The 27,992-nt window shown below is 34.8% G+C and overlaps 1 protein-coding gene across 1 annotated transcript; it reads left to right on the top strand.

The window, feature by feature from the left end:
* The first annotated feature begins 57 nt into the window (after positions 1–57).
* On the top strand, positions 58–27,891 carry LOC116286591 (uncharacterized). Its single transcript, XM_089028290.1, has 13 exons — positions 58–113; positions 6,058–6,129; positions 9,459–9,524; positions 9,611–9,685; positions 17,523–17,588; positions 17,684–17,755; positions 18,467–18,538; positions 22,324–22,392; positions 22,553–22,627; positions 23,280–23,458; positions 23,727–23,867; positions 24,087–25,616; positions 25,850–27,891. Exons 3-13 carry the CDS (start codon positions 9,463–9,465, stop codon positions 26,149–26,151), a joined length of 2,643 nt encoding a protein of 880 aa, XP_088884416.1. The 5' UTR covers positions 58–113; positions 6,058–6,129; positions 9,459–9,462; the 3' UTR covers positions 26,152–27,891.
* The last annotated feature ends 101 nt before the right edge of the window (positions 27,892–27,992 follow it).

The raw sequence follows: 27,992 nt of genomic DNA, 5'->3' as shown, positions 1-27,992 counted from the left end.
ACGTCTCAGCACCGTCTGAAGATATTTTATTTTATGATTAGGCATTTGGATGGAAACAAAATCAAGATATTGAAAAAAGGGGCATTTGAGGGACTTCGATCGGTGAAAGAATTGTAAGTTAACTCAGTTAGTTAGTATCGGTAATATATATATTTAGGCACTGCCTAAAAGCGGAGCTCCCAATACGGAAGTCACAGGGAGAACAATTTGAATGAAACTGAAAGGTAAAAATAAGATCGCGGAAAAAATCTTCAAATACTTTTTATTCGAGATGAAGATAATTTCTCCCATAATAAAAACCATGCAGTGAAATCGAATCAAAATGCACTACATTGTTGTTGTTGTTGTTGTGTTTTTTTTTTATTTTTTTCCTTTTTTGCGCAAGTATACTCTCCCACTTAGGAGTTTTGTACAAAACTCACCACCACAATCAGTGGCTAGTTTTGTTATTCTCTTCTACAAAATTTTCCAGGGCCGACAGTTTTAGGCTTTGATTCTCTTTTACTTTAAGAAAAACGAAAGATAACTAGAGATAGTCCAATTAAATATCAAGTTTAGTGAAATTTACCTCGGATGTCTTTCATTGAAATCGAAAATCTGGATATTTAGGACAAATCAAGACTAAAAAACAGACTTGAAAACTGGTTAAGGCGAGCAGAAAAAATTAGGCTTACTTATGTCTTTTACAGAACAAGACGAAGTTTACATTCAGTTAAACTTGACAAGAACAACTGAGACAAAATAGAAAATAATGCAAAAGGCAATGCAAAATACAACATGACGAATTTGTTGTCAGTAAATTGGCGTTTGTAAATGTTTTTGAATATTCTTTAGCTTTTTAAAGTTAAAGACAAGGTCTTTATACAATAACATCTCTCAACAACACAAATTTAAGCTCATTTTTATAGCCATACTTGCTCGAACAGCTTTAATAAACAGTTGAATATTTGGTGTAAAATTATATTTCATTCAATGATTAAAATAAATTATGTGTGGAAAGATATAACATTATTAAATGAAAGTCTTCTTTGTTTTGCCGATGGGACCCCGCGATAGGACGCAAACAAAGCTGGTGCACTTTTTCTTGAATGAAAAACATACGATAGTACGTTGGTTAAAAACAACCGAATTGTTAAAGATTTACAAAGCTAAATAAAGGAGTAAAACTTTGTTGTCGTATATGCTCTCCGTGTTGTATTTCCTCCAGCATTAAAATAAAATCAAGCTTATCTATAGAAATATAAAAAGTTTTGAGAGAAAGTCTTTGATTTGTCGATTCGTCGAGAAAAATGCTTGTCAAAAAAAAGAAAAAGAAAATAAAAATATACGATTGTTTGCTAAAAAAACACACACCTGAATTCTTGAAGAACACTTCTTCATCCATCTTTGACTACATAAAATAATTTCTTAAATTGTTTTTGGTCTATGTTTAGGTCGAGGTTTTAGTTTTTGCTTTAATTCGGCAATGAATCGCTAGAATTTTTTTTTTTTTTTTAGATCGGCTTAGCTCATTTCCCTCAATTCATGTCATACTTTGTTTTCTTCTCACTATTTCTTCCATATATTCAGCAATAACTATGTAATTTTACTTGTGCTTTCCTTTTTTAAACTGGTTTTTGTTTTTTTGTTTTTGATAGTAAAATCAGTAAAATATTTGCTTAATTTCACCTAAGATAAAATGACTGCCAATTTCCCCCTCGATTTGCTTCAAATTTTCCTCAAATCTGTCGTCATAAAAATCTGTCATCTTTTTGGCTTACTGGCTATTGTTTATTATTCCAATCAAAAGCGAGAATTCCGTTTGTAATATGCATTGTATTACACTTTTCTGCACTGAACTACACCTTTTTTGTATTACGTTTTAACTGCTCTAAGCCAATCAGAATTTAGTTTTTTTTTTTTCACGTATGTTATTGTTAACGAAATAGTTCGTCTTGGCAACAATTTCTAAATACGTAGCACCACAAGCATCGAGATCGTATTTCTGTAAGAATCGAACATAAGGCGGCAAGACTCAAAATTTGAAATTTGTTCTACTTTTGGTTTTAAGTAGCGCGTGATGCAGAAAAAATCGCACAATTCAAAACATATTAGCACAAATAAAAAGCAATGTTCGTGAGTACATCTCAAAAACTGCGAGTTTCATCATGTGCCATCTCTCTAAATCTTATAAAATTACAGTCAACGGCTGTTTTGAAAAATGTATTTTTTTATGCTGGGGAAACATTTTGCGCTTTTTGCGATATATTTTATTTTAGTCACTATACCTGTACATGCAAAAATGTTGTTTTTGGCGATTTAGTTTCGAAATAAATTCACTTGAAGCATTATTTCTCTTCAAATCTTTTCTCTAAACAGAAGGAAAACAGCAAATCATTATGTGCTCTTAAGATAGAAAAAAACCTTAATCTGCATATGACACTTTTCTTTTTACTTTTCTATATCAAAATATAAGTCATTCTAGGAGAGATGTCGAAATAATTTTTTTATTTTGGCACTTCTTTCTAATTTTTTTTTCGAGCGGTTAAATGTGCAATGCCCAAAACATGACCGAGTGACGAGGGAAACAGGGCTTGTGACGTCAAAGGAGCAACAGACTCTTCTTGATTTAAGTGTTTTTTGCGCTTTAAATTTTTTTCTGTGAATTCTTATTCAATATTGATATCTAAAGGTTCGAATATCAGTTATATTTTTCGGGATTTGTGGCAAAATAAGTACGGGTAAATTGAAGCGGGAACAGCCAGCTGAAGTAATTTAATTGTTGAAAGACGTAGAAACTCAACATAAACTTCTTTACTGGGGACTTGGAGTGGCAAATAAATAAATAAATGCATTCAGTAGAGCAAATGAGTAAATGTTCTGGCATATCGTTCCATGTATTAATATACCTATTCCAAAAGGAGAATTTGTAGATGTTAGTTCGAGCATATGGTGTCCAAATTTTGTGGTCATGAGTAAACCAAGTACGACCTTTAGAAAATACTAAGTAATCTTGTAATTTGTCTTTAGAAGAACCATTTATAAACTTAGATAATTGAACTAAGCTAAGAAAGTCACGACGAGAGTGAAGACTTGGCCATTCTAGGTATTTCAAACGTTCATTGTACTCAATGGAACTGCCTAAAATCCATCTTGAGACATTCCTTTGAATTCTTTTAAGTTTATCAGATAGGCATTGTTGGTGTGGATTCCATACAGGGCATGCATGCTCAATGATTGGACGAACCATAGATTTTTAACCAGTTATTATTGCCTCCGAACATTTCCCAAAAGTACGCTTCAATAGACCAAGAATTTTGCTCAATTTAGCAGCAACTGTTAGTACATGAGTTTTCCAAGATAAATCAGATGATAGTGTGACTCCAAGGTGTTTATGGGTATGAACTTGATTAAGTGATGTCGAGTTTATGTTGTAGGAGCAAGATGTTGGTGTTTTTGCTCTGGTGATTCGCATACATTCGCATTTCTCGGCATTAATTTTCAGAAGCCATTTGTTGCACCAAGCAGAGATACGCGATAAACTTTCTTGGATAGGTTGGGAGACATCAGATGATTTGCTAGAGTTGAATAATAGTGTGTCGTCGGCAAACATTTCACTGGCTCATGTTAGATTCTCTGGTATATCATTCACGTACAGCAAAAACAGCATCGGTCCGACAATACTTCCCTGAGGCACTCCAGACGCACTTCAGACGAAACCTTAGTCCAGTTGGAACTTTCACCCTCTAATACAACACGTTGATATCGTTCATGTAAGAAGTCACTCGGCCATTCAATAATTTAACCACGATTCCCAGACTGCTGTAGCTTTGAGATGAGATGAACATGCGGAACAGAGTCAAAAGCTTTCTCAAAATCCAAAAGGACAACATCTGATGTTTTGCCCTTATCCAGAGCTGACGCCCATGTGTGGAATAAGTGAATAAGTTGGGATGTACTTGAAAAGCCAACTCGGAACCCATATTGATGTTGACTAAGCAGAATGTGATCCTCGAGATACGACAGGATGTGGTTAACAACAAGCTTTTCTAGGGTCTTCACAACCAGAGAAGTGAGAGAAATTGGTCGATAATTAGTGACAAGTTCCTTCTCGCCTTTTTTAAACACTGGAGTAATATTAGCACGCTACCAGTCGCATGGTAACTTTCCTCTGTTGAGAGACATGTTTAACAGGCATGAAAGTGAGGTTGAAATTGAAGGAGCCGCCTTACGAAGCAATCGTGCTGTTACACCATCAGGGCCAGTAGCTTTATTAGTATTCAGTCCAAGTAATAATTTCTCAACGTTTGCACTAGAGCACGCAAGATCTGCAATGATGTCATCAGTGTAAAGCGGTTGGACATTTTGCTCATGATCGATAAATATTGTAGCACAAACAATTCTGAGTTTGATAACGATGAGCAACACGAATGACTTTAATCAAAGGAAGAATTCTTAGAAAAACAACTCTCTATCGCAATCCCTTGAACTATTAGCAAGTCATTTTAGATTTTCGAAAAAAAACATGCGTTGATGGCCAAAGGTGAGCGATCGTGCACGTAGATCATTTGCATAAACCGAAAATGATTGACGGCTCGGAAAAGACCATTAATTCAATCAGGGTTTCGAAACGGCTGGTCGCAATGCAACGATTTTCGCTGTAAATGACCAAGTTGCCTTTCAAAAGAGGAAAGCTTGATAATTAAGACACGGTATAGGTATAAATTGATAAAATCTGTAACCGAGAAAATGTTTTACTATCGATATCAGCAGACTCTGATAATTCTATGAATATAACTAAGCCAAAACATATCCAGGATCACGCAATGCCTACAAATATAAGTGTCACGCAATTTCAGCTCATTCACTGATTCTCGAACTGCGTACCCGAAGTTTATCAGTGTTTTGTAGATTGTTGTAAGGGAACAAGTGACGGAACTTAGAAAATATATTACTTAAACTTCACTATGGCTATTAATTGGATTAGATTCGATAAGATTTTGGTGATCTAGAAGTCGTGCTGCACGCAGGCTAGCCGACTTCATCAGACGTATATAAATCTAAAAACATTATTCAAAGCATCTAATAGTCAAAGGGATTTCACTATGTAAAATCACCAAGTGGTTTGAAGCGAATTTAGTTAACTTGAGCATCAATTAATTGGCACGTTTAGCAACCTAATTATGCAGGTATTTCTTTGTCGACGCTTTGGGTTGTAAACATTATTCTTGATTTTTTGCTTAAAAAATATTGAGCTTGAAAAATTCTCCTCATGCAATTTCTAAACTCTCTAGCATCCTCAAGCCGCAGATATGGCTTTTTGGCGGAAAAAAACAAAAACAAAACAAAAACAAAAACACAAAAAAAAAAACACAAAACAAATAACAACAACAACAACAGCAACGACAGAAAATGTGTAGTCAAAACAAGGGAAATTAATAGAGAATAAAGGAGCATCAGACGGCCGTAAGTTGAAAAATAGTCTATTTCCTTTGTTTAGCCGCTAGAACAAAAAAAGAAAGAAGTGTCAGAATTTAAAAAAATCTCAAAAAAAAGTAAAAAAATCAGTGTCGTACCCACTGTAAGAAATAAGGAATACACGGAACTTGCCATGTTTGACAGCTTGACCGCTTAAACGCAAAATATTTAATATAACAATACATATACACACCATACAGAAAATGCAGTCACAAGACAACTTAAGGTGACTGGACCCCCTCACACTTGACCGCTACCTTCCACGTTTGGAACGCTGGTGCATAAACGTGTTTTATCCGATTGCAAATCTTTTTTGCAGATAAGTCACATAAAGATTGAATTAATGTTTGATGCAGTTTTTAATGAGATCGGACGTCATAACACGTGATAGTGATGAAATATTTGTTTTCGTTTAGAGAACAATTTCAGCCTTGCAGAGCGTTCAACACTAAAATGCTTCGTACCACATAGTTATATACTAGATGATCGATTCATGCAGTTTTGTGAAAACGTATAATGCATAAGACGGGGTAAACAATTGATGCGCATTTTTCATCGCAGTGTTCAGCCACCTTAACTTAGTTTATCTCTAATTTTAAGGCATGTAGGAAACAACCTAATACACAACGCCGATTTTTATAGCTTGAATGGACTTCAATCTGTAAGCTTAATGTAAGTAAAATACAAGAAATGTTGTCATTAGATATGGTCAACCAACCAACCAACCAAACTAGCCATATTTCCATATACAGCTAACATTTGCAAGGGCTCTTCCGTGAGGTTCCCTCCACACGAAATACCTGCACTACATTTACTATTTACAACGCACAACATTAAACTCATATATATGTTCGTTTTTACAAAAGAAGGATAACTGGAGATCCCTATGGAAAACCCTGGTGGCAAGGAAGAGAACGATTAACCGTGGAAATAGTTTGAGTTTGAATTTTAGACTTGTGATCACTGAATACACTTCAGGGTTTATAAATGTTAAGAATGACTTACAAATAATTTCTTTAACATTCATCCTATTACCCAGCCTTTCCCATTTCAACCTCTTTAAATTGCGTTTGTTTGGTTGTTTGATTGAAATCTCCATGGATACGGCGTGCAGTGCGCGTGCGTCAGAGCGACTTTGTTTGGACTTGCTGTCCAAACGAACGCAACATTGTTGGGCTAAGCTTCGATGACCACGAAGCAAAAACCAAAATGTGTGACTTGTTGGCTCAAAAGTTTGACGAGCTTCAAACTTCACTCAACAACATCGAACAACGTCCAACCAGTCCCAACAACGCGCAACATAGTGTTCAAACGCTCCAACATGTTGGGCCAATTAAGCAATGGTCAGTGCTTAGAGTGCGCAAATCTATTTATGGTGCACGCGGCTAGTTAGGAGAGCACGATGGTACATGAAGTAATTAGATGATTGGTAAAATATTTCTTGATTTGAGTGATGGGTCTTTAACCTATGAAGGTTCTTACTACTAATATGTTAATGAGTGTGACTACTATTAAGGTATTTGAACGTTGTTGTAGTAACTAGTGATACTAAATGCTGGCCATTATGAGAAAACAAATCTAAAATAATTTTGATGTAAACGATGAGTAAAATAATAATGCTTTTTAAATACTGTTTATGTGAACCAGTTGAATTTTGTAAACTTAAATATTAAGCCTTAATAGACGTCAAACTCATTAGCATATATTGGAAGTGTAAACCTTGACATCATTTAAATCAAGAAATATCTTAGCTTACCACTCAAGTATATACTTCATGTAGAATAAGTACTTAAAGTATCGTCCAAGGATTTGTTTTAGCTATGGGAGGTCATGCACGATGATAGTTAGTGGGGATAAATGTTGTATTATTTAGTCAACCACCAGATTGTAAGAATATATACGGAATTTTTTATTTGAAAAAAAAAAAAAGAAAAAAAAGTAAGAAAGAAAGAAAGAAAGAAAGAAAGAAAGAAAGAAAGAAAGAAAGAAAGAAAGAAAGAAAGAAAGAAAAAAAAAGCATTTCAAGAAGTCTGCTCATAGCTGCATCAATGAATTAATTGAAATTATTTAATACCCGAATTTTATTTTTTTTAGCTTTTCAGTCTGTCAAATTTACAAGCATTGAATTTTGTTTTGAAGATGTTTTAATGTTGCTCTTTTGCCAATTTCTTTTCGCGAGAACAAGAATGAGTTTCTGATTTAAGATAATTACTTTCCTTACCATCAAATACTTTAAGGGCATATTAACTTTTAACTTTTTTGTCCAGAGTAGATTGGCCTCGTTAGAAAATTATTTGAAATAAATTAATCTACCATTATACTAATGGTAGATTCAGCCATTAATCTTCTCGAGGCAGAATGAACTACGAGTCATTAGCCCATGTACCCGAATAGACATTACTTATTGCACAAAGTCATGATCAAGTTATAAAAGTATTTTCCACAAAATGTAGTGGTTAAGCAATCGTATTTAAGCATGTTTTACGTTCTGCTTCTCATTTGATATCTTGCATCTCATTAGGTATCTGTATAAATGTATACTACAACCTTTCTGCAATCAAGTGTAAACGTTTAAAACCAACTAATTTATAATCTGTACGATCTAAAAGACAAGATAAAAATATTTTGACAGTCATTGAATGAAACAAACGATAAATAAAGCGATTTTTCTGTTTTGCATATAATTAAATATACTGAATAAATTAGATATATGTATAAATGTATACTACAACGTTTCTGCAATATATATATATGTATATATATATATATATATAGGTAAAGTGAAGAAATCACACCATCACGATTATTATTATTAATATTATTATTATTATTATTATTATTATTATTATTATTATTATTATTATGGCAAGTTTTATTTGTCTGTATATATCATGTTTACATTGACCAGCGGACTAAGTCTAGGCTGGTTAAGTTCATCATTTTTTTTCAATCCTTTCTTCAGCTTATGCATATTCATAGAACTTCTTGACTATGTTAACGTTCTGGCTTAAAATCCATTTCTGACATCGTTCTATAAGAAAGTTCACTTCCCTGTCTGTATTTGTAATTGTTCTTATTATTGTTATTATTATTATTATTATTATTATTATTATTATTGTTATTATTATTATTATTACTATTATTATTATTATTATTATTATTATTATTATTATTATTATTATTATTATTATTGCAAGTTTTATTTGTCTGTATGTATCATGATTATATTGACCAGCGGACTAAGTCTAGGCTGGTCATCATTTTTCATAATCCTTTCTTTAGTTTATGCATATTCATAGAACTTCTTAACTATATAGGTTGTTATCAATAACGTCACCTCCGGTAAGCTCTTTTTTGATGGCTTGCAGAATCCTGGGGGTTGTTTTGATCTCTTGTATTCTGGTTTGATGTCGTGAAAGTAGTCAAATACAATAGTTTAAGGGCTTATTTTGATATGTTTTGACTTAGCATCCGCTATGCTAGTTGTCCCCCAATCAACCGCTTGTTTGCCCCCCAGTAAACTCCAAAAAGTCAAGTGATTGATGGTAAGCAATGAAAACAATGAAGTCAGAAAGACAATGGTTAGTTAGATTGAAATGGCGGGAAACTGGTTCGGTGTGATCGTTATTGCGAATATCATAAAGATGATTGCAAATGCGATCACCAAGACGGTGGCCAGTCTCGCCCACATACAAAAGATTACAGCGCTGCGGGTACGTTTAAAACAATATACAACATTAGAAGTGGTACAAACAAAATGGTTAGTTATTTTAACAGTGGATTTTGGACCGACAACAGAAGTGCGAGAGGCTATTTGAGGACAAGTGTTAGTTAACTATGTTAGTTAATTAATCAACCTTGAGTGCATTCTATGTGCTGAAGTTCAATTTGAATGACCCAAATAAAGTTTGACTCGAAAAGTTTAACCTTGCTTTCATGACCTTGATGTTCTTTTTAAAATACTGTGCTATGTATCAAATATAATGTTTTCTTTTCGCCAGAACAATGCAAAATAATTCATTAACAACACTACCATACCTAGGAAATCTGACTCAAGTAACAACTGTGTAAGTGGCAATAATCAATGTCGTCATCCACTAATAAATATCTGATTTTATTTATCTTCTTGCATTTTGTATTTTCATGCATCAAGGAGGTTCTCATTTAATATGTTCGATCTGGAAAATCAGACTGCTGTGTTTACAAATCTTGGAGAATTGGTAATTTTGTAAGTAAAGCACTCGTTTTAACCCTATTCAGACCCAGCTTTTTTTATGTTTCCTGGGACAGGGGATGGGAGGGGGTAGGCTTTCGAGGCCCGCCCTCTGTAACTCTTAAACTACTTGGTGTATGACCCCCAATTTACAGAAAAAAAATTATATCTGACATAAAGTTACTGCAGACACTTTGGTGTCACTATGACGTTATACGACGTCATTGTGAATCAATTTAGTTGCAATTTAATATATGCTGTCTTAAATTGTCATTAGCAACGCAAAACATATTATCATGACGTCATAGTGACGTCATATATATTGCAAAATAGCTTAAACTTTTAATAAAGCATAATATGAAACCAATAATAATATAATAATATAATATAATATAAGACCAAGCTAGGTTTCAATGCTGTCACGTTATAAGAAAATGTATGGCGATGATTTAAAAGCTCAACACAATCATCAAAATGTGAAACAAAGTACCTTTAGAACTTAGCTTACCCTTAGAACGGTAGTATCTCTATAGGGATGTGAGAGAAAGAATCTAAAGGAATTATCGCAATCGAATAGGGATTCGAAGATTTACGAGGACTCAGAGCTTTACAGTGTTGGGATGCCGAGTCTCCTACCTTGCCTGCTTTCTTAACAGTGAAGGAAAAAACGATGAAACTGGTTAATTTCAAAATCTAAGTGCACAGGGCGAAAGAGATACTACTTTTAAAAGCTCGGCTAAGATTTCTTTATCTTATTTAACACTTTGATGATTGTGTTGAGCTTTTTAATGATCGCCATACATTTTCTTATAACATACCACCACAGAAACCTAGATTGGGCTACCTTTAATAAAATCTAGAACTTCATGTATCTATGGTTACGAATTATGACGTAATACACACGTCATAAATACTAGAAGTTTATAAAATTCAATTAATTGTGTTCCTTTTTGGTAGAAATAGCTTTTTTTTTTCAGGTTAAAGACCCATTGCCACTTACCGTGATGCACCGCGGTCACAGATGAATTTCGTGGTCCATGAAATTCAAAGATTGATATATTGAATAATAACTTCATATTAAATCCTTTTCCGACATAGCATTAAGGCACAAAAATGATTCTTTTACATTTTTTTAAGAGTTTATTCAAAAGATTAGAATTGTATTTTCAGTGGTGACACGATTGAAAATGTAAACAAATTGTGATGCATCACGGTAAGTGGCAATGGGTCTTTAAAAGACATTTTACGAAAAATGGAAATTATACGCGGATAAATTATCTTTAGAAATAAATTTGCTGCTTTTGTATTCGATATCTTGGATCCGCTATCTTGGACGCCATATTGAATTTCTTTCAAGTGCATATGACACCTAATTCAAAATGTTCAGCAATAATATTTCTAAATGAAGTGAAAAGTTGAATAGTAAAGTTTAAATGGTTTGAGTGATTTAAATCGGATATACTCAAGGTTTACACTCCCAAAATGTGAATGACGTGACCTCATGCAAAGGAGGCATTTCAGTTTGCCATATCTGCCATCACATGGAAATCGAAACGCTAATATTACTTGATATTTTTTTTCTACAACCTTTCTTTAAATTTTAAGTAAGATAATGATGTTATATACAGGATATTTTACTGCCTCTGAAAAGTTTTGTATATTTAATGATGTCTTCTTTGACGTCATATCAAAATATTTTACTATTCATCGTTTTACCTCTATTAGAATCAATGCTGAAAATTTTAAGTTAGGTGTCATAGGCACTTAAAATCTATTTATTTCAGAAAATAACCTAAAAACCACAAACCCAATAGACCGAAAAGGGTTCTTTCTCTATTATAGAAGGTTTTATGATCGAAACTACAGTGGGACCTCTATTAAGCGGCCACCTATTAAGCGGTCACCCTCTATTCAGCGGCCACCTTTCGAAGTCCCAAAAAATATGCCACTAAATTAGTGTTATTAGTACCTCTATTCAATGGGCACCTCTATTAAGCTGTCACGGTCACTATTTTCCTACCGCAACGGTAATATTTATTGTTTTTATTACCTCTGTTAAGCAGCCAGTAAGCCTTGTGTTGAAATGCTTTACGTGAGATGTTAGAATGAATAGGTAAAAAATTGATAATGACAAGAATAATTGTAATTTAATTCGTTGTAACATTAGGTTAATTAGCTATAACGACAATCAAACAAGACTTAAATATCCGCTCTCTACCACAGCATATAAAAATGTAAAGTATTAAAGCTCTACGTTCTGTTCTGCTACAAGATAACAATAGTGTACGCCTATAAAAATCCTTGCTCCTCAAGTTTTGTCTTAAGCCACTCGTCTCCTGTGACGCAGTACTCACTTAGAATTTCCAAACCGTAACCTGCCTCTCTGTTCACACGATTGCCTTTCACAACAACTTTGCCATGATTCGTCGCTCTCTTTAGAAATTTTGACACCCATAAAGCCATAAGTTTTGGAATATGCCCAAGAACAGTTTCACCATTCTGTATCTCATTTTTGTGGATTGGCTTGCGAGTAGACCTCCTATGCGCACTAATCGCTAATTGTGTTTTGTTATATCTAAAAGTAATTCTAATTAACAGTGCACAGTATTAAGAGTCGAACGATCCATTTTACTGTGTAAATTCAATACAATATAGTTAATTGCCGAAAACACAATTTTTTTTATTGAACCTCTATTAAGCGATCAACCTCTATTAAGCGGCCACTTTTTCTAGTCCCGAGGGTGACCGCTTAATAGGGAGTAATGAAATTTGAGATAAAAATTACTGCTACTACCAAGAGAATATTAAGTAAGAGAGCACATCTCCCATACATGGGTCTGTAACCATGAAAGTTTCTTGAAAACCTGCGCGCACAAACCTGAGCTATTTTTAACATGCGATCCCTTATTGCTGCTCAGAGTTGTAGTACCGGGGGGGGGGGTTGTAGTACTTCCATGCGAGCGAAAGCTGTTTAGTTCCCGACGAGAAGAATATCTTCAAAATCAGTAAAAAGTTGAAATTCTTAAAGTATCATGTGTTCTTAATTGTAAAAGAGCATCGAAAAAGATCAAATCAGGATGGTTTTCAGTCACATACGAACAAGCGCTAAAAACAGCGAAGACGCCATGGGAAAAGAAACCGCAATAAAAAATACGATGAAAATAGCGAAAAACCTACAGTGAATACAGCTAAAAAAGCATTTACCGTAGTGTTTTCTATAGTAAATAAAGTGGAAGTTAAAGTAATTAAGAAGACGATGAACAAGACCAGTATTTTGTTTCATACACGAATCAGAAAAACTATTTGCACCGAAATGTGCCGAAGAAAATTTTCTGTTTTCAGAGAGGAAAAAACTACAAGAGGCACTGAAGTGATTTTTCACAATTATTAAATATGTTTAGCTTGCCAAAATACGGTGTGTCAGTTTATGCAAAAGACATTGCCCATTGAGAAAAGGCGAATTAATGAAAAAGTTTGACTATTATAAAACTAGAACTTTCTTTCAAATTTTGCACCATGAAATTTCGCTCCGCGCCTCAATGTTTTTTTTTCATAACTTTTCAACTTCTAAAGTCCCAAACAGACAATAGAAATACAATCACAATATCGCCGAAGTACAAAAAGTGAATCAAACTTAGTATTTGAGGATTCAAACTAATAAAAAAGAGATTATTTTTACCTGATTGAAGGGCATTTTACTTGCGATATTTTCTGCCAGATGCTCTCAGTTCGGCGTATTTGTGCCTTTATGTTTAATTTTTCTATTCCGAGCAGCTTGACTGTTTTCAGCAATCTTAAAACCTCTTCTTTTTTCTGGTAAACAACTGATTCCAACAGTAAATGCTAAATTTTTTCTCAAGTTTAAAGTTTTTTAAACTCTTGACTCAGTGAATTCAACAAGTTTGTTGATCGAAAATCCGGCTCTTTTGTAAACGAGTCCAATCTATCTTCATTTAGATGTCCATTAGATAACTTGTCATTTTGAAAACACTGAAGTTCAGGTCAGAAGTACGTGTTCTTGGGATGCAGCAATATTAACTCTATTTCAGTTTAGGTGGAAAATTGTGGAATAACTTAAAGTCTCATCTATAACTGCAATCAACTCCAAAATGATTGAGTCTCAATCGAGCGACCATTGTTTTGATTTAAAAACCAGCTTGAATGATGTTGTCTCAGCTGAGTATTTTTTACATATGCTGTTATAATGGATTCCTTCAAATATCTTTCAGAATTTCTCAAGGAGTTCCTCTAAACACATTTTCTCGTCAAATTGAATAAAGTTTGTTTTGTCAACTGCGTGAAGCTTGCTTTGTCACTGCCGATCTCTTGTGTAGCCATGACATCACTAGAACTTTGACCAATCAAGATTCGCATGCTAAAATAGCTCAGTCTAGCGCGCGGAGCTAAAAATATATTTTCAAGAAACTTTCATGGGTCACAGGGATATATAGCTCTTATTAACCTCGTTTGCTCGGTCCGTACCGTAAGTTATGGACCGAGTTTTTTCCACTGCCTTATGGCCCAAGCGCGTAGCGCGCGGGCCATAAAAAAGTGGAAAAAACGAGGATCCATAACTTACGGTACGGACCGAGCAAACGAGGTTAATAAGATATTTATTATATGGAAAGGCATTGAGATCAAAAAGAGGCGAAGCAACAAAAAGTAAAGTTGACAGCGCATGTCAAACGAGAACTGCATTGGAAGGGCTTCCTGTACTTGCCAAAAGTCATGTAGTGTTTGAGTCGCTCAAAAGGCGAAGTTTTAGTTTACTTTGAAAGAATTTAGCTAAAATTTAAAGTTTTCTGAAATACTAGTTAACAAAAGTGAGGCTTTATTTTGCAAAACATATAAATGCAAAGCAAAAAAGGCATCAAAAGAAGACCTCAAGAAATCAACATGAGATTGAGAAGAAAACTGTCGTACTTCAAACTTCAAGATTTTCACAACCAAGATGAAAAATACTACAGCCTTCCGCTTCTTTTCCTGCCTTTTTTTGAGAAAACAAACTCTAAAACTGTCTCCAGAAATGAATGACAAGCTTTGGAAAATTACGGCTGGCTGAACATGGATAGTTTTCGTCAATTTTCAACGTTTTGACTGTTTGAAGCAGGCCGCCATATGTACAATGGCTGAAGTCATGAAGAAGGCACACTTTCGACTCAATTATAAAAGGTACTGCCAACTCTCCTGTCTAAAAAAAACATTCAAATTCAAGTGGGGGTGAAATATTACTGAAATATGGACATACTTCAAGAGCGGATGAGCCTAGAAAACTGCTTAAAACGTTTACGAAAGAAACTACTGGCCTCTTCACCCGATCGATTCAGATAAGTTCAAACTGGACGTTGTTAGCTCACTGAAATAACGAATTTACGTTAATTCTACTTGTAAACCTATCTTATTTTATTTACTGAATTAGCCGCTGTTCACCAACCTTTAGTTCGTAGTTTGACATAGTTTTAGATTTAGCATAGTTACTTTTTCTAGTTTTTTCTAGTCGTACAAAATCGCTCAACTAGTGCCGTATAAAGCCTTGATCGAAAGAGTTTCGCTTGTATGAAAGAGTTGTCGCTTGTTTGATAAGTTTTACATTAAATGCCAGTGACTTTCAGTTATCTTTAATTATTTATTGAAGGTTTTCCGACGATTTTCATCCCGAAATATATTTTTTTGATAAAGATTTAAATGTTTTAAAAGATCATAAGTACGTACACTCAGTGAACCATTTTATTTTTCGGTCCGTACCGTAAGTTATGGACCGCAAATTGACAAATCATAGCGCGTGAAATTACCTTGCCATATAATAAGCTCTCTTACTTCATATTCTCTTGCTACTACATATCAGGCTGTCATCTTGGATTCTGACCTTTTAACTTTAACTTATTCATCAAATTACCCTTAATTCACAAATATTGCATCTAATTTGATCATAGGGAGCCCAATTTTGATTAAATTGAATGGTGAAAACAAAATCGGAAAAATTAAATAATATATATATATATATATTTATTTAATTCGCGATCAAGATGTCCTCCGTAATGCAAATAAGTAAAAAACTCACAATAAAAAATACATTAGAACATTTTGTTTTTCGCGCGCGCCTTTGTTTTCCTATACAATTTTCCTATGGTATCTGATGTTGATCTTATGTATATATACTTATTTCAATAAAGTTAGTCATCTGAAAAGCTATAAAGCTAAGGCCGACAAGGATTATGGGTAGATACATTTTTCATGTTTCCACCGATTTATAACTGTATATGGACTTGCACATCTTTTACCAGTTACAGTTTCACCTCTTCTCAGCATCCTCAAGCTGCAGTTTGTATCAAAAGCTTTACTCGTTGAATTGTTTCCCATGATCCTCAGTGGTCAGCTTTATAGGTTTTTGGTGACTAACTTTATTGAAATAAATATATACTCTGACAAAAGAGGAAACTTTAGTCGCCATATTTGAACAATCAACTCACTTTAAACCACGATTTCATCGTCTTTTAAACCTCGAACTGCACAAAAAACTTGATCAAAATGATCCCTACGATGGGGGATTCATTTATTTAAAACTCTTTTGGCCCTTCCTCCAAGATTTCTATGATTGAAATTTTCGTGCAGAAAATTTATCGCTTGCAGAAAATTTTCAGCGATGTAATCTCAAAGGTTCTTACCTGCGTAGGACTCGGGCAAGAACGAATTTCGACCTTACTACTCTCCGGCACAGCCGGATTTTTGGAGCGTGTACACGACCCACCACAAGGCCCCCCCCCCCCCCCCCCCCCCCACAGGGCTAGTCTTGTACTTGAAAATTCATTCCACAAGTCCTCTAGCTCTATGGTCGAACTTTTATTGCTTTTTTGGTTGGTTTTACTTTGAAAAATGAGGTTTAGTGAAGATCAAAATGGATGTCTTTCATTTAACTTGAAAGTTTTGGACATTTCCGGACTTTTTCAAGAGAAAACTGCATCATCATGACAGCTGGTAAGCAAAAGTCGATGCTAAATTGTTAGTGCTTTTCGTTTTAGAAGTCCTGATTGTAAATGAAAATATTTCAATGAATGAATTATCAGTTTAGCTAACATCAGTTTGGTTTCGTTTTATATGGCCTGAAAAAAAATAAAAAATTAATATAGTTGAGTAATCAAGCTCACGAACGACGTATATCTTCTGTCCAGCTTATTTTCTCTTTGGCTGCTAGCAAAGTAAGCATATCTATTTTATTACTTTCATTGCGGTAAAAAATCCTCTATATAAAAACGTAAAACTCTTAATATAGATAACCAAAAGATCGTTAAGTACAATTTCAATGATCTAGTTTTTTTGTGGAGTTCGTGGTTGAAAGTGAGTTGTTTGTTCAAATATGGCGACTGAAGTTTCCTCCCTTGTCAGAGTATGTATACATAAGAACAACATCAAATACCATAGGGAAGTTATGGGAAAACAAAGGCGCGCGCGTAAAAAAGTTTTATTGTTTTTTTTTTTTTTTTTTATTTATTTTTTATTATTATTTATTTTTTACTGTTTCGCATTACGGAGGACATAATCTTGATGTCCAATTTAAATATATATATATATATATTTAACTTTTCCGATTTTATTTTCACCATTCACTTTAATCAAAATTGGGATCCCTGTAATATGATAAGATGTTATAAATTAATGGGTATTGGAAATTATATTGAATAAACCGAAATCAGTGAATTTTTCAAAAACTGCCTGACAGAAATCGGTTACCTTTGGAAACATCAAATTTCTTGAATAAGAATCGATATCATTATTTAAGAAAAAAAAAAGTTTTGTGGTTTTACGACGTGAAAGCTGGAGCGGGTTTCAATTTTTTTTTCATTATCTTTGGCAGGTCCATGCATGAAGCTAAGTTAAGAAGAATCCCAGATTTAAGCCAAAATCCCAATCTTTTATATCTGTAAGTATTGAGGGCCATTGTCATCTTACATAATATTGTATTCTTTATCATGTCATTTATGTTTAAAAGATTTCTAAATCAAGGATATATTTCAGCTTCGTATCTAAAAACAGAATAAAGTATATAAAAGACGGAGCATTCTTGTTCAACTCAAAACTAGAGCAATTGTAAGTATGTCTAAAAGGAATGGCTAATGAATAAGAGTGATTGATGTAAATAAATGATAAATAATCGAGTAACCAATGGCAATTTGGCTGATAGTCACAACCATCAGGTTGGAACTGATAAGTGGCCATGGCGAGGTGGGTTTAGCAAATAGAGGTCTATTTTCTAAGGCCCATGTGCTGCTTTCGAACATGTAGTGGCGTTAGCATTCGATCCAAACTCAAGTGGAACCATGAGTGCAGCGAGGTTTTGTTTTTTAACGTTTTTTATTGATTAAAATTGAAAGAGCACGCGCTCGTGGACGTCAGCTTATTGATCTGTCCCCCTATCGACCATAGAAAAATACAATAACCAATAAGCGAACGGATGATAAACAATTTCTGATAAAAGGATATTTGTAAGCCTGGGTAGAGAAATAGCCATAAATTAAATAATAGCTGTTATTACAGTTCAGCCCGTATGAGAAATTCTTTGGTTTTAAGTATGATGCAAGTAAGGCTAGCGGGCCGATACAATGCTTGTTGTCTCATCTGCAACTCATTTGCATGCGTCCATAATAACTGCTATTAAATGTCGTGACTTGTAAGCGATGATATAAATAGGTAATTGTAGGCTGGGTTTAACTTTATTTGGTTATATCATATTTGTTTGATTATGCTTTTTATAAGTCAAGTAATATTACCGAGCTGTCGACCGATTCAATTTTGTTTTAGAATGATGAATAGCAACAATATTGAAATCCTAACAAACGAAAGCTTTACCGGTGCAACAAGTCTAGAAACAATGTAAGTATAGTAAATCATGGGCTGTAGGAGAATATTTGGTTTGTGACTGGGAAAATGCTGGTCAGTAGACCGAATAAATCAGTGATTACTCACTTGGATCTGTCTATCCGTGTTTTATTACGAATTATTACGAATATTATGAATAAACACATCAGACAAAATCTGTTAACATTTGGTCAGCTACGATTTCTAGCTCACGCCCCCTCATGTAAGCCCATACAAATCATGTCTCAAAAACACGGTTTTTGAATCTTTTCTAAAAATAATGACTATCTAGGCAAAAAACAGAAGTGGATTCAGTTAATTCAACTATTCACGGACTGTATTATATGGTTTAGATTGAATTCTATTGGAAAAAAACACCGTATTTTTTGAGTTGAATGTACGCTATTATATGTATTTTACAAGAGAAAATCCATGACATAACCGGGGTCAAGCTAGAAAATCGTTTCTCCTTGAAATAAAACAGAACCTGTACATTTTGGTATATAACTCATAGGAATTTGTTAAAATTTAGAACCATATTTTTGCTGATTTCATAAGCTCATGCTATCAAACATAAAAAATACTTCATTAAAACAGGGAGTCCAGTTTCTGTTGTATTTTCTTTTTACTAAATATTAAGAGGGTAGGCCCAAAGTGCGTCGCCACCCTCTCAATCAATGAGATGTATGGATTGTTTACCACGTGATCACTTTGAATTGCTTTGAGCTCGATGCCAGTTGTTTCGTCATCATATGGCCTCGTTTCAGCCGGTTTTAAGGGTCCAAAATTCGTTTTGCAAACTCCTTTGAAAACAACAATCTACTGAATTAGTTTAATTTAATGCGCGCGCACATATGCCATGATTTGATCGCTTTTTTCTTTGTCAATATGTAACGTTTTTCATTTCCCTGAGGATGGTCGAGTAGGCCGAAAGCTCGGAACATATGTATTAAATCTATGGTTGATAAGACAAATTATTATGAATGTAACAACAACCAACAAGAAACTATTTCATTTAACAATCTACTGTTCTTGTCGTTGTCGTCAATTAAAACGTTCTCGATCCCAATACAAGTATTGCTTTTTATGTAGTGTTTAAAAAACGAGTAGGTGCATTTTATCAGGTATAAAAGCACGAGGCGTAGCCGAAATAATTCTATGTTACAAATAATTAGAAAACACAGACCGACAGACAGACAGACAGTCAGACAGATCGATCGATTCTATCGATCATACAAAAACATCTTTAATAATCAAAATAATTAAATCCATCATAATTTCTTTTTTCGTCCAATTGTATAATATTATCTATTTATAAATTTATCTATTTTTTTGCTTGTATATGTTATAAGTATATAATATATGTTTATACTTTTATTTTATATACAGCCGGATGCGTTGCAGCTGGCTGGATATGCATGTATATGCATATGTATATTGTGTATGCATATATTTGCTATGTTAGAGTGTTGATCATTAAAGAATGCATCGCACCGGCATCGCGGAGGTAATGGGTTTGATTCCCGTTGAAGCCTGAAATCATTTTTTCAGGTCTTTCTTTACAGCGTTCGCCTAGATCGCTTATTCACTGTGATGATCAACACTCTAACATTATTGCACTACAGTTCTATCCATTCAATTCACTTGTGTACGTCATTTACTGTATGTGTATATTTGTTTTGTAGATTGTGTTTTATAAGCTCTATAGGTAAACTAAAACTTTTATTGACCATCTCAAATGGTTTTGATTAGCTTTTAAGTTACCTCAGTTTGGTGGCACCTAAGTTAAGGTTATAACGTTTTGTATTATATATGTATATTATATGCAATTAAGGGTGCAAAATAAAATTGTCATTTTCATTTTCGATCAATCGATCTTACTAATGCATTACAAAAATCAAGTACATCAGAAATCTATGACCTCTTAACTATAATCTATTAACTATGGTAGGGTCATTGAGTGAGAACTACATTAATTATAGAGAGACGAGATAGATTCAAATAATTCAGTGGTTGGTCATTTATGCTGAGAAAGTGCCGCAAACCTTTAACGTACTTGTTACTTTAGTTCCACCATCGTTTAAACCTATAAAGGTTTGAGGAATAGCAATTAAGTTGATGCAAATAGTGCTTGAAACTTTATGAAAGGCTTAAAGTTAATTTCACAAGCAACAGGCACAGAAAGTTGTGAGATTCTTTATAATAAAGTATGTACGGGATATTTAGTATCTATATGGGTTCTATACTTTCTACAAAGAAATATACAAAATCAAGTTAATCAGCAGCGTCATTGAGTGAATTCTACAAACGATTATAGAGAGACGAGATAGATACAAATAATTATATTAGTGGTTGGTCAGATCATATCGAGAAAGAGCCGTAAGCTTACTTACTTACTTACTTCAGTTCTTCCATCGATTAAACCGACAAAAGGTTTGAGGAATAGCTATTAAGTTGATGCAAATACTGCTCAAGTTTTCTTGAGTCGGTGCTCCGCAACTCTTTCTGGGCTCCAGACTTGAACTTCATAGTGTTCCATTTGATCTACTAGATTGCAACTCACATATTTTAAAGACAATTCCAATTGCAGTTGAAGATATTTCAACTTTTTTTTAGCTATCAAAATGTTTGAGAATATATATGAAATATATACTTGTTATGCGGTTGTAATGTATCAAATTGAGCTGATCTTGATATGAAGCAACTTATGCAACTGCAAATTGAAAGACTCAAGAAATTCTGAGTATTGATCGGGATTTGAATTCGCGCCCTGGCGATTCCGGTGCCATTCTCTTACCACTGAGCTACCAAGTCTCTTATGAGACTTCAATCACACATTGGGTGGGTTTGTTGGCCCGATAGAAGATATCTATATATATATATGTGTGTGTGTGTGTGTGTGTGTGTGTGTGTGTGTGTGTGTGCGTGTGTATCTGAAATGTATATTTTTACCCACCCAATGTGACCTTATTCGAGAAAATAAACCTTTCTGAACGAAATTGCAAACAAAATGTCCATAATTCGACCGTGTATATAAAATAGTTTTTAGGTGTTATATACTTATTTCTTAGGACTTCAGCAGTTCATCGCTATGAGACAAAAGAACGTCATCTCTTTAAATTAATGGGTAATTTGCTTCAAGAAACAATCAATGATTTATACACCCGAATAAATACGAGTTGAATGATATTTCTAATGGAATTAGTATCATTTCTAATGGAGTGAAATACATTTATTCTTTAGTCGAGTACTGCAGTTTCATGACAGCGGGCAAGTTTGGGCAACTTGTCAAATATTCTGACATGCACAACGCAACACCATTTAGTAGTAGGAAATAATCGCAGAGCCTGCAACTCTTTTAGAGTTACGTATACAGGGATAACACCTTAGGGGGCCAGGGACTTGGAGGAAATTATTTTTTCTGTGAGCGTCGTTGAACAAAACCGTCAGTAGATCAACACACAGCAATCACATCAAATATTACGAAGTCGTTGGCATGCAGTGCCTACTTTATCAACTGATATTTTTGGAAGCTCACATGAGCTAAGTACCACATGCATGTTGAGACCAGCCTCTCCAATTCTCCTTCTAGGTATCCCAGTCTACCCTGGCCACAGGGCCTTCTTTGTTATTGTGAATGCGCAAACTGCGTGCGAACTACGCTATTTGCTTACGTTACACTTACCAACACAATAAAAAGGGGTAGTGCGTTGATACTACGCCACCGTTCCTTGCACCAAAGTTGCAAATCTGTAACTGAAAATATTTATATATTTTTTTCTAATTATCACATCCCACAGAAATTTATCTGATAATCCATTGAAGCAAATCGCACACAGCACGTTCTTCCACGAATCTTTAAAAACAGTGTAAGTATATGTACCGGGTATTTCTTGCAAAAAAAAAAAAAAAAAAAAAAAAAATCAATGAACTAGTAGAAAACTATACTTTGGCTTATGTTGTAATTGTTTATTTCATAATATTTACAACTAAAAAAATGCTAAAATATTTTTTTGGTTCTTTTCCCAGGTTTCTAATCGACACCATGCTCAAACACCCTTTGCTTATTTCAACTGTGTCGCATCCCATTATCTCATTTGTCTTGTAAGAATATGCAAATCTAGTTTTAGTAAGGTTGGTGTATCAAAGCAATATCAGTTGCGCGATTTATTAATGTTAAGATTAATGAGGCGTTGACCGGCCATTGCAATGGTTAGCGATAAAATTACTAGTGCCCAAAGTATATACAAATACTTACGTGGAAGAGCTCCCTGCATGCCGTGTGTGGCTATGCAGTACATATCACCAAGTACTTCATTCAACATAGAGCGTACAACATCCACAAAACGTGCAAGTGTGTATACATAATCATGTTTTAAAAACAGCTTTGATCCGACGTACACCATCCAAAAATGCTCTTTAAATTCAAAGTCATGGGAAGCACTGGTGGCGTGCGCTGCTAATGCGCCGCCTCTCACAAATGCGGCCCGAGTTCGAGTCCTGCCGATCTCGATGTGAGTAGAGTTGTTTGTTGGTTATCTCCTGTACTTCGTGGATTTTTCTCCGTGTCCTCCGGTTTTCCTCCCTCCTCAAAAATCAACTTCTAAAATCTAATTCGATCTCTGGGCTTTCACTTAATTTGGAGCCTAGCTCTGTTGTGATTGTCACACGCTGTGATACGACAGCGAAAAGCTTTTTAGATTTTTTTATATATATATTTTAAGAAAGATAATTTTGATACCTTCTCTTTATATAGGCTATCATCTGATTTGGAAAGTTCTTCCATTATTTCTGATGACGAGGATTATGATAAAATTCTAGCCGCTTCTGGTTATATATGTAAGGTGTTAGATATTTTTGAGACCAAATGCTCCTTTTGTAAACTTGGAACATACATTTCCAGTTCTGGTAATCGATGTGAAAGCTGCCCTGCAGGTAATTACTTATGATATAGCTTCCTATAGAAGTGAGATTGGATTTATTTTTCGAGATGAAAGACTTTCACCACTGTAGTGTGACATCATATGTGAATTGATTTTGTATGATACGTTGTTCTCTCCTATGTTACAAGTGTTGTCTACCTTGTGTTTATAGAACATTTCATGTTGTGGTAGCTTGGGAGAGTGAAAACTGTCCTAAATTAGTGCGAAAGCGCTAGTACGACTATTTAATATAGAGCTCTGTCGATTTATTTTTATTTTAGGTGGATTTTACCAAAATGAGATGTTGTACACTGGTATCAAGTCACACGGCGTGGGGTGTAAAGAATGCCCTCATGGAAAATACGTTGCACCGGATAGAGCCCCAGGACGAGCTGAGACAGATTGTCAGTCATGCCCATTAGGTATTCAATGGTTTCTTATTAATAAAATGTTTGTATAAATGAATGAGTTTTAATGGCATTCTTCACGACGCATTATCGGCATGCCGATTTCATACCATAGAAGATAACTTAATAGATGAGAGCACGTCATATAGCATTTTATTTCGCATAATAACTGACAGTTCATACTGGTTCGAGCATTTTTTTATTCTAATTATGCCATTATATTGCATTTAACAGGAACGGAGCTGAATAAGTTTGCTGGTTTTCGTGCCTGTAGCTGTTTTGACGACTATTACCGACTCAATCGCTTTGAAGGCTGTCTTATCTGCACCAAAGGTTACGTATGTGTAAATGAAACAATACATTTAGAACCAGGATTCTACTGGAAGTGGAGCTCAAAGGAAATATTGGAGCAATATCAAAAGTTTTCTGCAGAACTGCAAATTACGGATAAAGACTACGATTCCAATTTCATAATGTTCAAAGGCAGCATTCCTATAGCCTATGCTTGTCCTGTTGCCGAGTCCTGCATGGGTGGTTTATATTCCCAGTGCATAGCCGGTTATGAAGGCCCTCTCTGTGCCATCTGTGCAGCAGGTTACTTTCCTTTTCTATCAACATGCGAAAAGTGTCCAACCATTCCCTGGATTGCAGGACAAATAATCCTAATTGTTGTTGTCTTCACTCTTCTATTGTTTGTCATATTAGGAGATAAGAAAGGCAAATATTCACAGGGGAGGACATTAACTGACATTATTCTTGCACGTCTGAAAATTGTCATCGGATTCTATCAAGTGTCTTCATCTACCTTTGACTCCTTGTCCTACATCAGCTTGCCAGGTCCACTTCTTTCGATCATGAAGTATGCCAAGATGATTCAGCTTAATCTCTTGCAGATTCTCCCCCCAAGCTGTGTATCTAACTCGATGCATACAAATGCATATGCTCAGTTTCTCATCAGCATCGCCTTCTGTGCTATAGTTGTGTCCTGTTGTCTTATCGTTCTTGTTTTGAAGAGAATTCAGATAAATCGTAATAATACATTAAGCGTGTCTGCCAAGATTGACAAGATGTTCAATGCCAAAGTACAAAGCTACAAATGTTTATTCCTTGTTCTGTTCATCACCTTTCCATCTACTTGTTCCCAAATTTTCAAGATATTGCCCGAATCCTGTCACGAACTGTGTTCCCATTCGAATAGCCAATGCAGGTCGTACCTCCGAGCAGACTATTCCATCGAGTGTGATGATAAAACTCACAAAATCTATGGAAACCTCAGCAGAGTAGCCTTGCTGTACACCTTCATCTTTCCGTTGTTCTTGCTTGTTATCCTCAAGCGCGAGAGAGAAGCACGGAAGAAAGGAAATCACGAAAGCACCTTTCCTGTTTTGCAAGGAACTAAATTCTTGTATGAAAACTACTCGCCATCTTGTTGGTATTGGGAGATCCTTGAATTAATGAGAAAGATTTTGGTTTCTTTGTTTTTGATTCTGTTCCAAGTTGAAAGTCGCATGGGCTTAGGAGTGACAACCATCTTATCCGGAGTCTACGCCGTGATCTTCGCTTTGTATAAACCAATTGAAAATAAGTTTGAGCATTGGCTACAAATGCTTTCTTTGCTAGCGAGTTCTGTGAACTTCACCGTTGGTATGCTGCTGAAGATCCCATTGGAGGAGACGTCATCCAGCATTAACAGCAAAACTGATGCTCTCATAGTTACAGTTGTGCTCATGGCTGCCAACATTGTAGTCATTGGACTAATTTTAGGTAAGAAATAAGACTAACGGAAGTTGATTCAATGTGACAATTTCTGTCTCACATGCCATGCAACGTTTTTCATTTGTTGGCTGGGTAATAGAGATTTTAGAGTTGAGGGGGGTAATGGGGTAAATCGTAAATGTAATTGCATCAATTAACAAAGTCCAATATCGAGCAGTAATGACATTATTTATTTTCATAGTCTTTCTTAACAAACACGACTTTCTTTTATTGTTTTATAGTCACATACATGGCTAAAATCGTCTCAGCAATCAACGAACTAAGAAAGACCCCACGATGCAATCTTTCATGCTTTCTGAGTGTCTTGCAGCTTGCAAGCGATGCTCCTGGCATTGGAGAGAATGTTGACCAAGTTCTTGATCGAGCAGAAAAAAGTCAAGATAAGATGCTAACTTGTAATGTAGAGCGTATCCAGGAGGCTAGCTTCGATGAGGAAAATAGTACATGGGTTGATGACAAACTTGGGAACCGCCAGAGCGAATTCGGAAAACCCGAGAAAATAAAGGTCAAGAAAAAGATATAGATTCATGGATTTCTAAGAGTTAAAAGATTTTGTTACTGCGTTCAAAACTATATTCATGTTTTTTGCAACCTTATATTCGCTAGCTTAATTTGGACAGTTTTAACGTTTTTTTGCGAATAAACTATAGACATATAAACTACAATTAGGATTGTGTTAGTTATGATAGGAAGAGATAACTAGCTAAAACTAGTGCGAGATGCCTCGGTGTATTCTAATGAAACAGTCAATGATAAAATGGTAAATTATACACCATTATACACCTAGTCCTTCGTCGAAGTAAAAGAGCTCTTTTCACGGTGTATAATTAATCAATTTAGTTATTGTAGTTTGAGTTAGTCTTACAAAAATGTGTGTAGATTGATTAGAGAATGTTCAACACAAGTTTATGCATAAGTGCATGTAACAAAACAGCGCCGCAAAAATAGCGTTACATGATCTTCCCTTTATTCGTTAATATTATAACATACGTCATTTATGGTTGCTTTTTTTCTCTAGTAAAAGATTCAGAAAATAAATGTATTAATTATATGGCAAGGTTATTTCACACGCTATGATTGGTCAATTTGCGGTCCATAACTTACGGTACGGACCGAAAAATGAAATGATTCACGGAGTGTACGTATTTATGATATCTTAAAACATTCAAATCTTCATTAAAAAATTTCTGTATGAAAATCGTCGTGAAACCTTCAATAACTAATTAAAGATAACTGAAAGTCACTGGCATTTAATGTAAAACCTATACTAATTTCAAACAAACGACAACTCTTTCATACAAGCGACAACTCTTTCAATCAAGGCTCTACATGGCGCTAGTTGAGCGATTTTGTACGACTAGAGAAAACTAGAAAAACTAACTATGCTAAAACTAAAACTACTATGTCAAACTACAAATTAAATGGCGGAGAATATCGGCTAATTCAGTAAATGAAATAAAGATAGGTTTACAAGTAGATTTAACGTAAATTTGTTATTTCAATAAGCTTACAACGTCAAGTTTGAACTTATCTGAATCGATCGGGTGAAAACCCCAGTAGTTTCTTTCGTTAACACACTTGAATTTGAATGCATTTTTGGACAGGATATTTGGCAGTACCTTTTTTAATTGAGTCGAAAGTGTGCCGTCTTCATGACTTCTGCCATTGTGCAAATGGCGGCCTGCTTCAAACAGTCAAAACGTTGAAAATTGACGAATACTATCCATGTTCAGCGAGCCGTAGTTTTCCAAAGCTTCTCGTTCATTTCTGGAGAGAGTTTTTGAGTTTTTTCCCAATAAAAGGCAGGAAAACAAACGGAAGGTTGTAGTATTTTTCATCTTGGTGGTGAAGATCTTGAGTTTGAAGTTTGAAGGTCTTTTTTGATGCCTTTTTTGCTTTGCATTGACATGTTTTGTTAAAGAAAGCCTAACTTTTGTTAACTAGTACTTCAGAAAATTTGCTTCGCCTCTTTTTAATCTTAATACCTTGCCATATAATAAATATCTTATTAACCTCGTTTGCTCGTTTCGTAACGTAAGTTATGGATCCTCGTTTTTTTCCCCCCTTTTTTATGGCCCGCGCGCTACGCGCTTGGGCGATAAGTCAGTGGAAAAAAACTCGGTCCATAATTGACGGTATGGACCTCGCACTCGGTTAATAAGAGCTATGGATCTAACTGATGTTAAAGTGCTTATAAGCCTTACTGAATGCTTTCTTGGATTTGAAAGCCATCCTAGAACAAATAAGAATGGCCTCTACTTTCTTTTTGCTTTGTTTTATCGTTGCTGTGATTCAATATGATCCAATATAGAAATTACTAAATGATGACGTCACTTAAGTGATCAAGTGAAAAGCCCAATCATC

This window comes from Actinia tenebrosa, unplaced genomic scaffold (genome assembly GCF_029948245.1).
Source record: "Actinia tenebrosa isolate PJP-AT-01 unplaced genomic scaffold, QUT_ActTen_1.0 PGA_scaffold12__29_contigs__length_12842862, whole genome shotgun sequence".
In the NCBI taxonomy this organism is placed as follows: domain Eukaryota; kingdom Metazoa; phylum Cnidaria; class Anthozoa; order Actiniaria; family Actiniidae; genus Actinia; species Actinia tenebrosa.
This window is presented reverse-complemented; position numbering and strand designations above follow the sequence as displayed.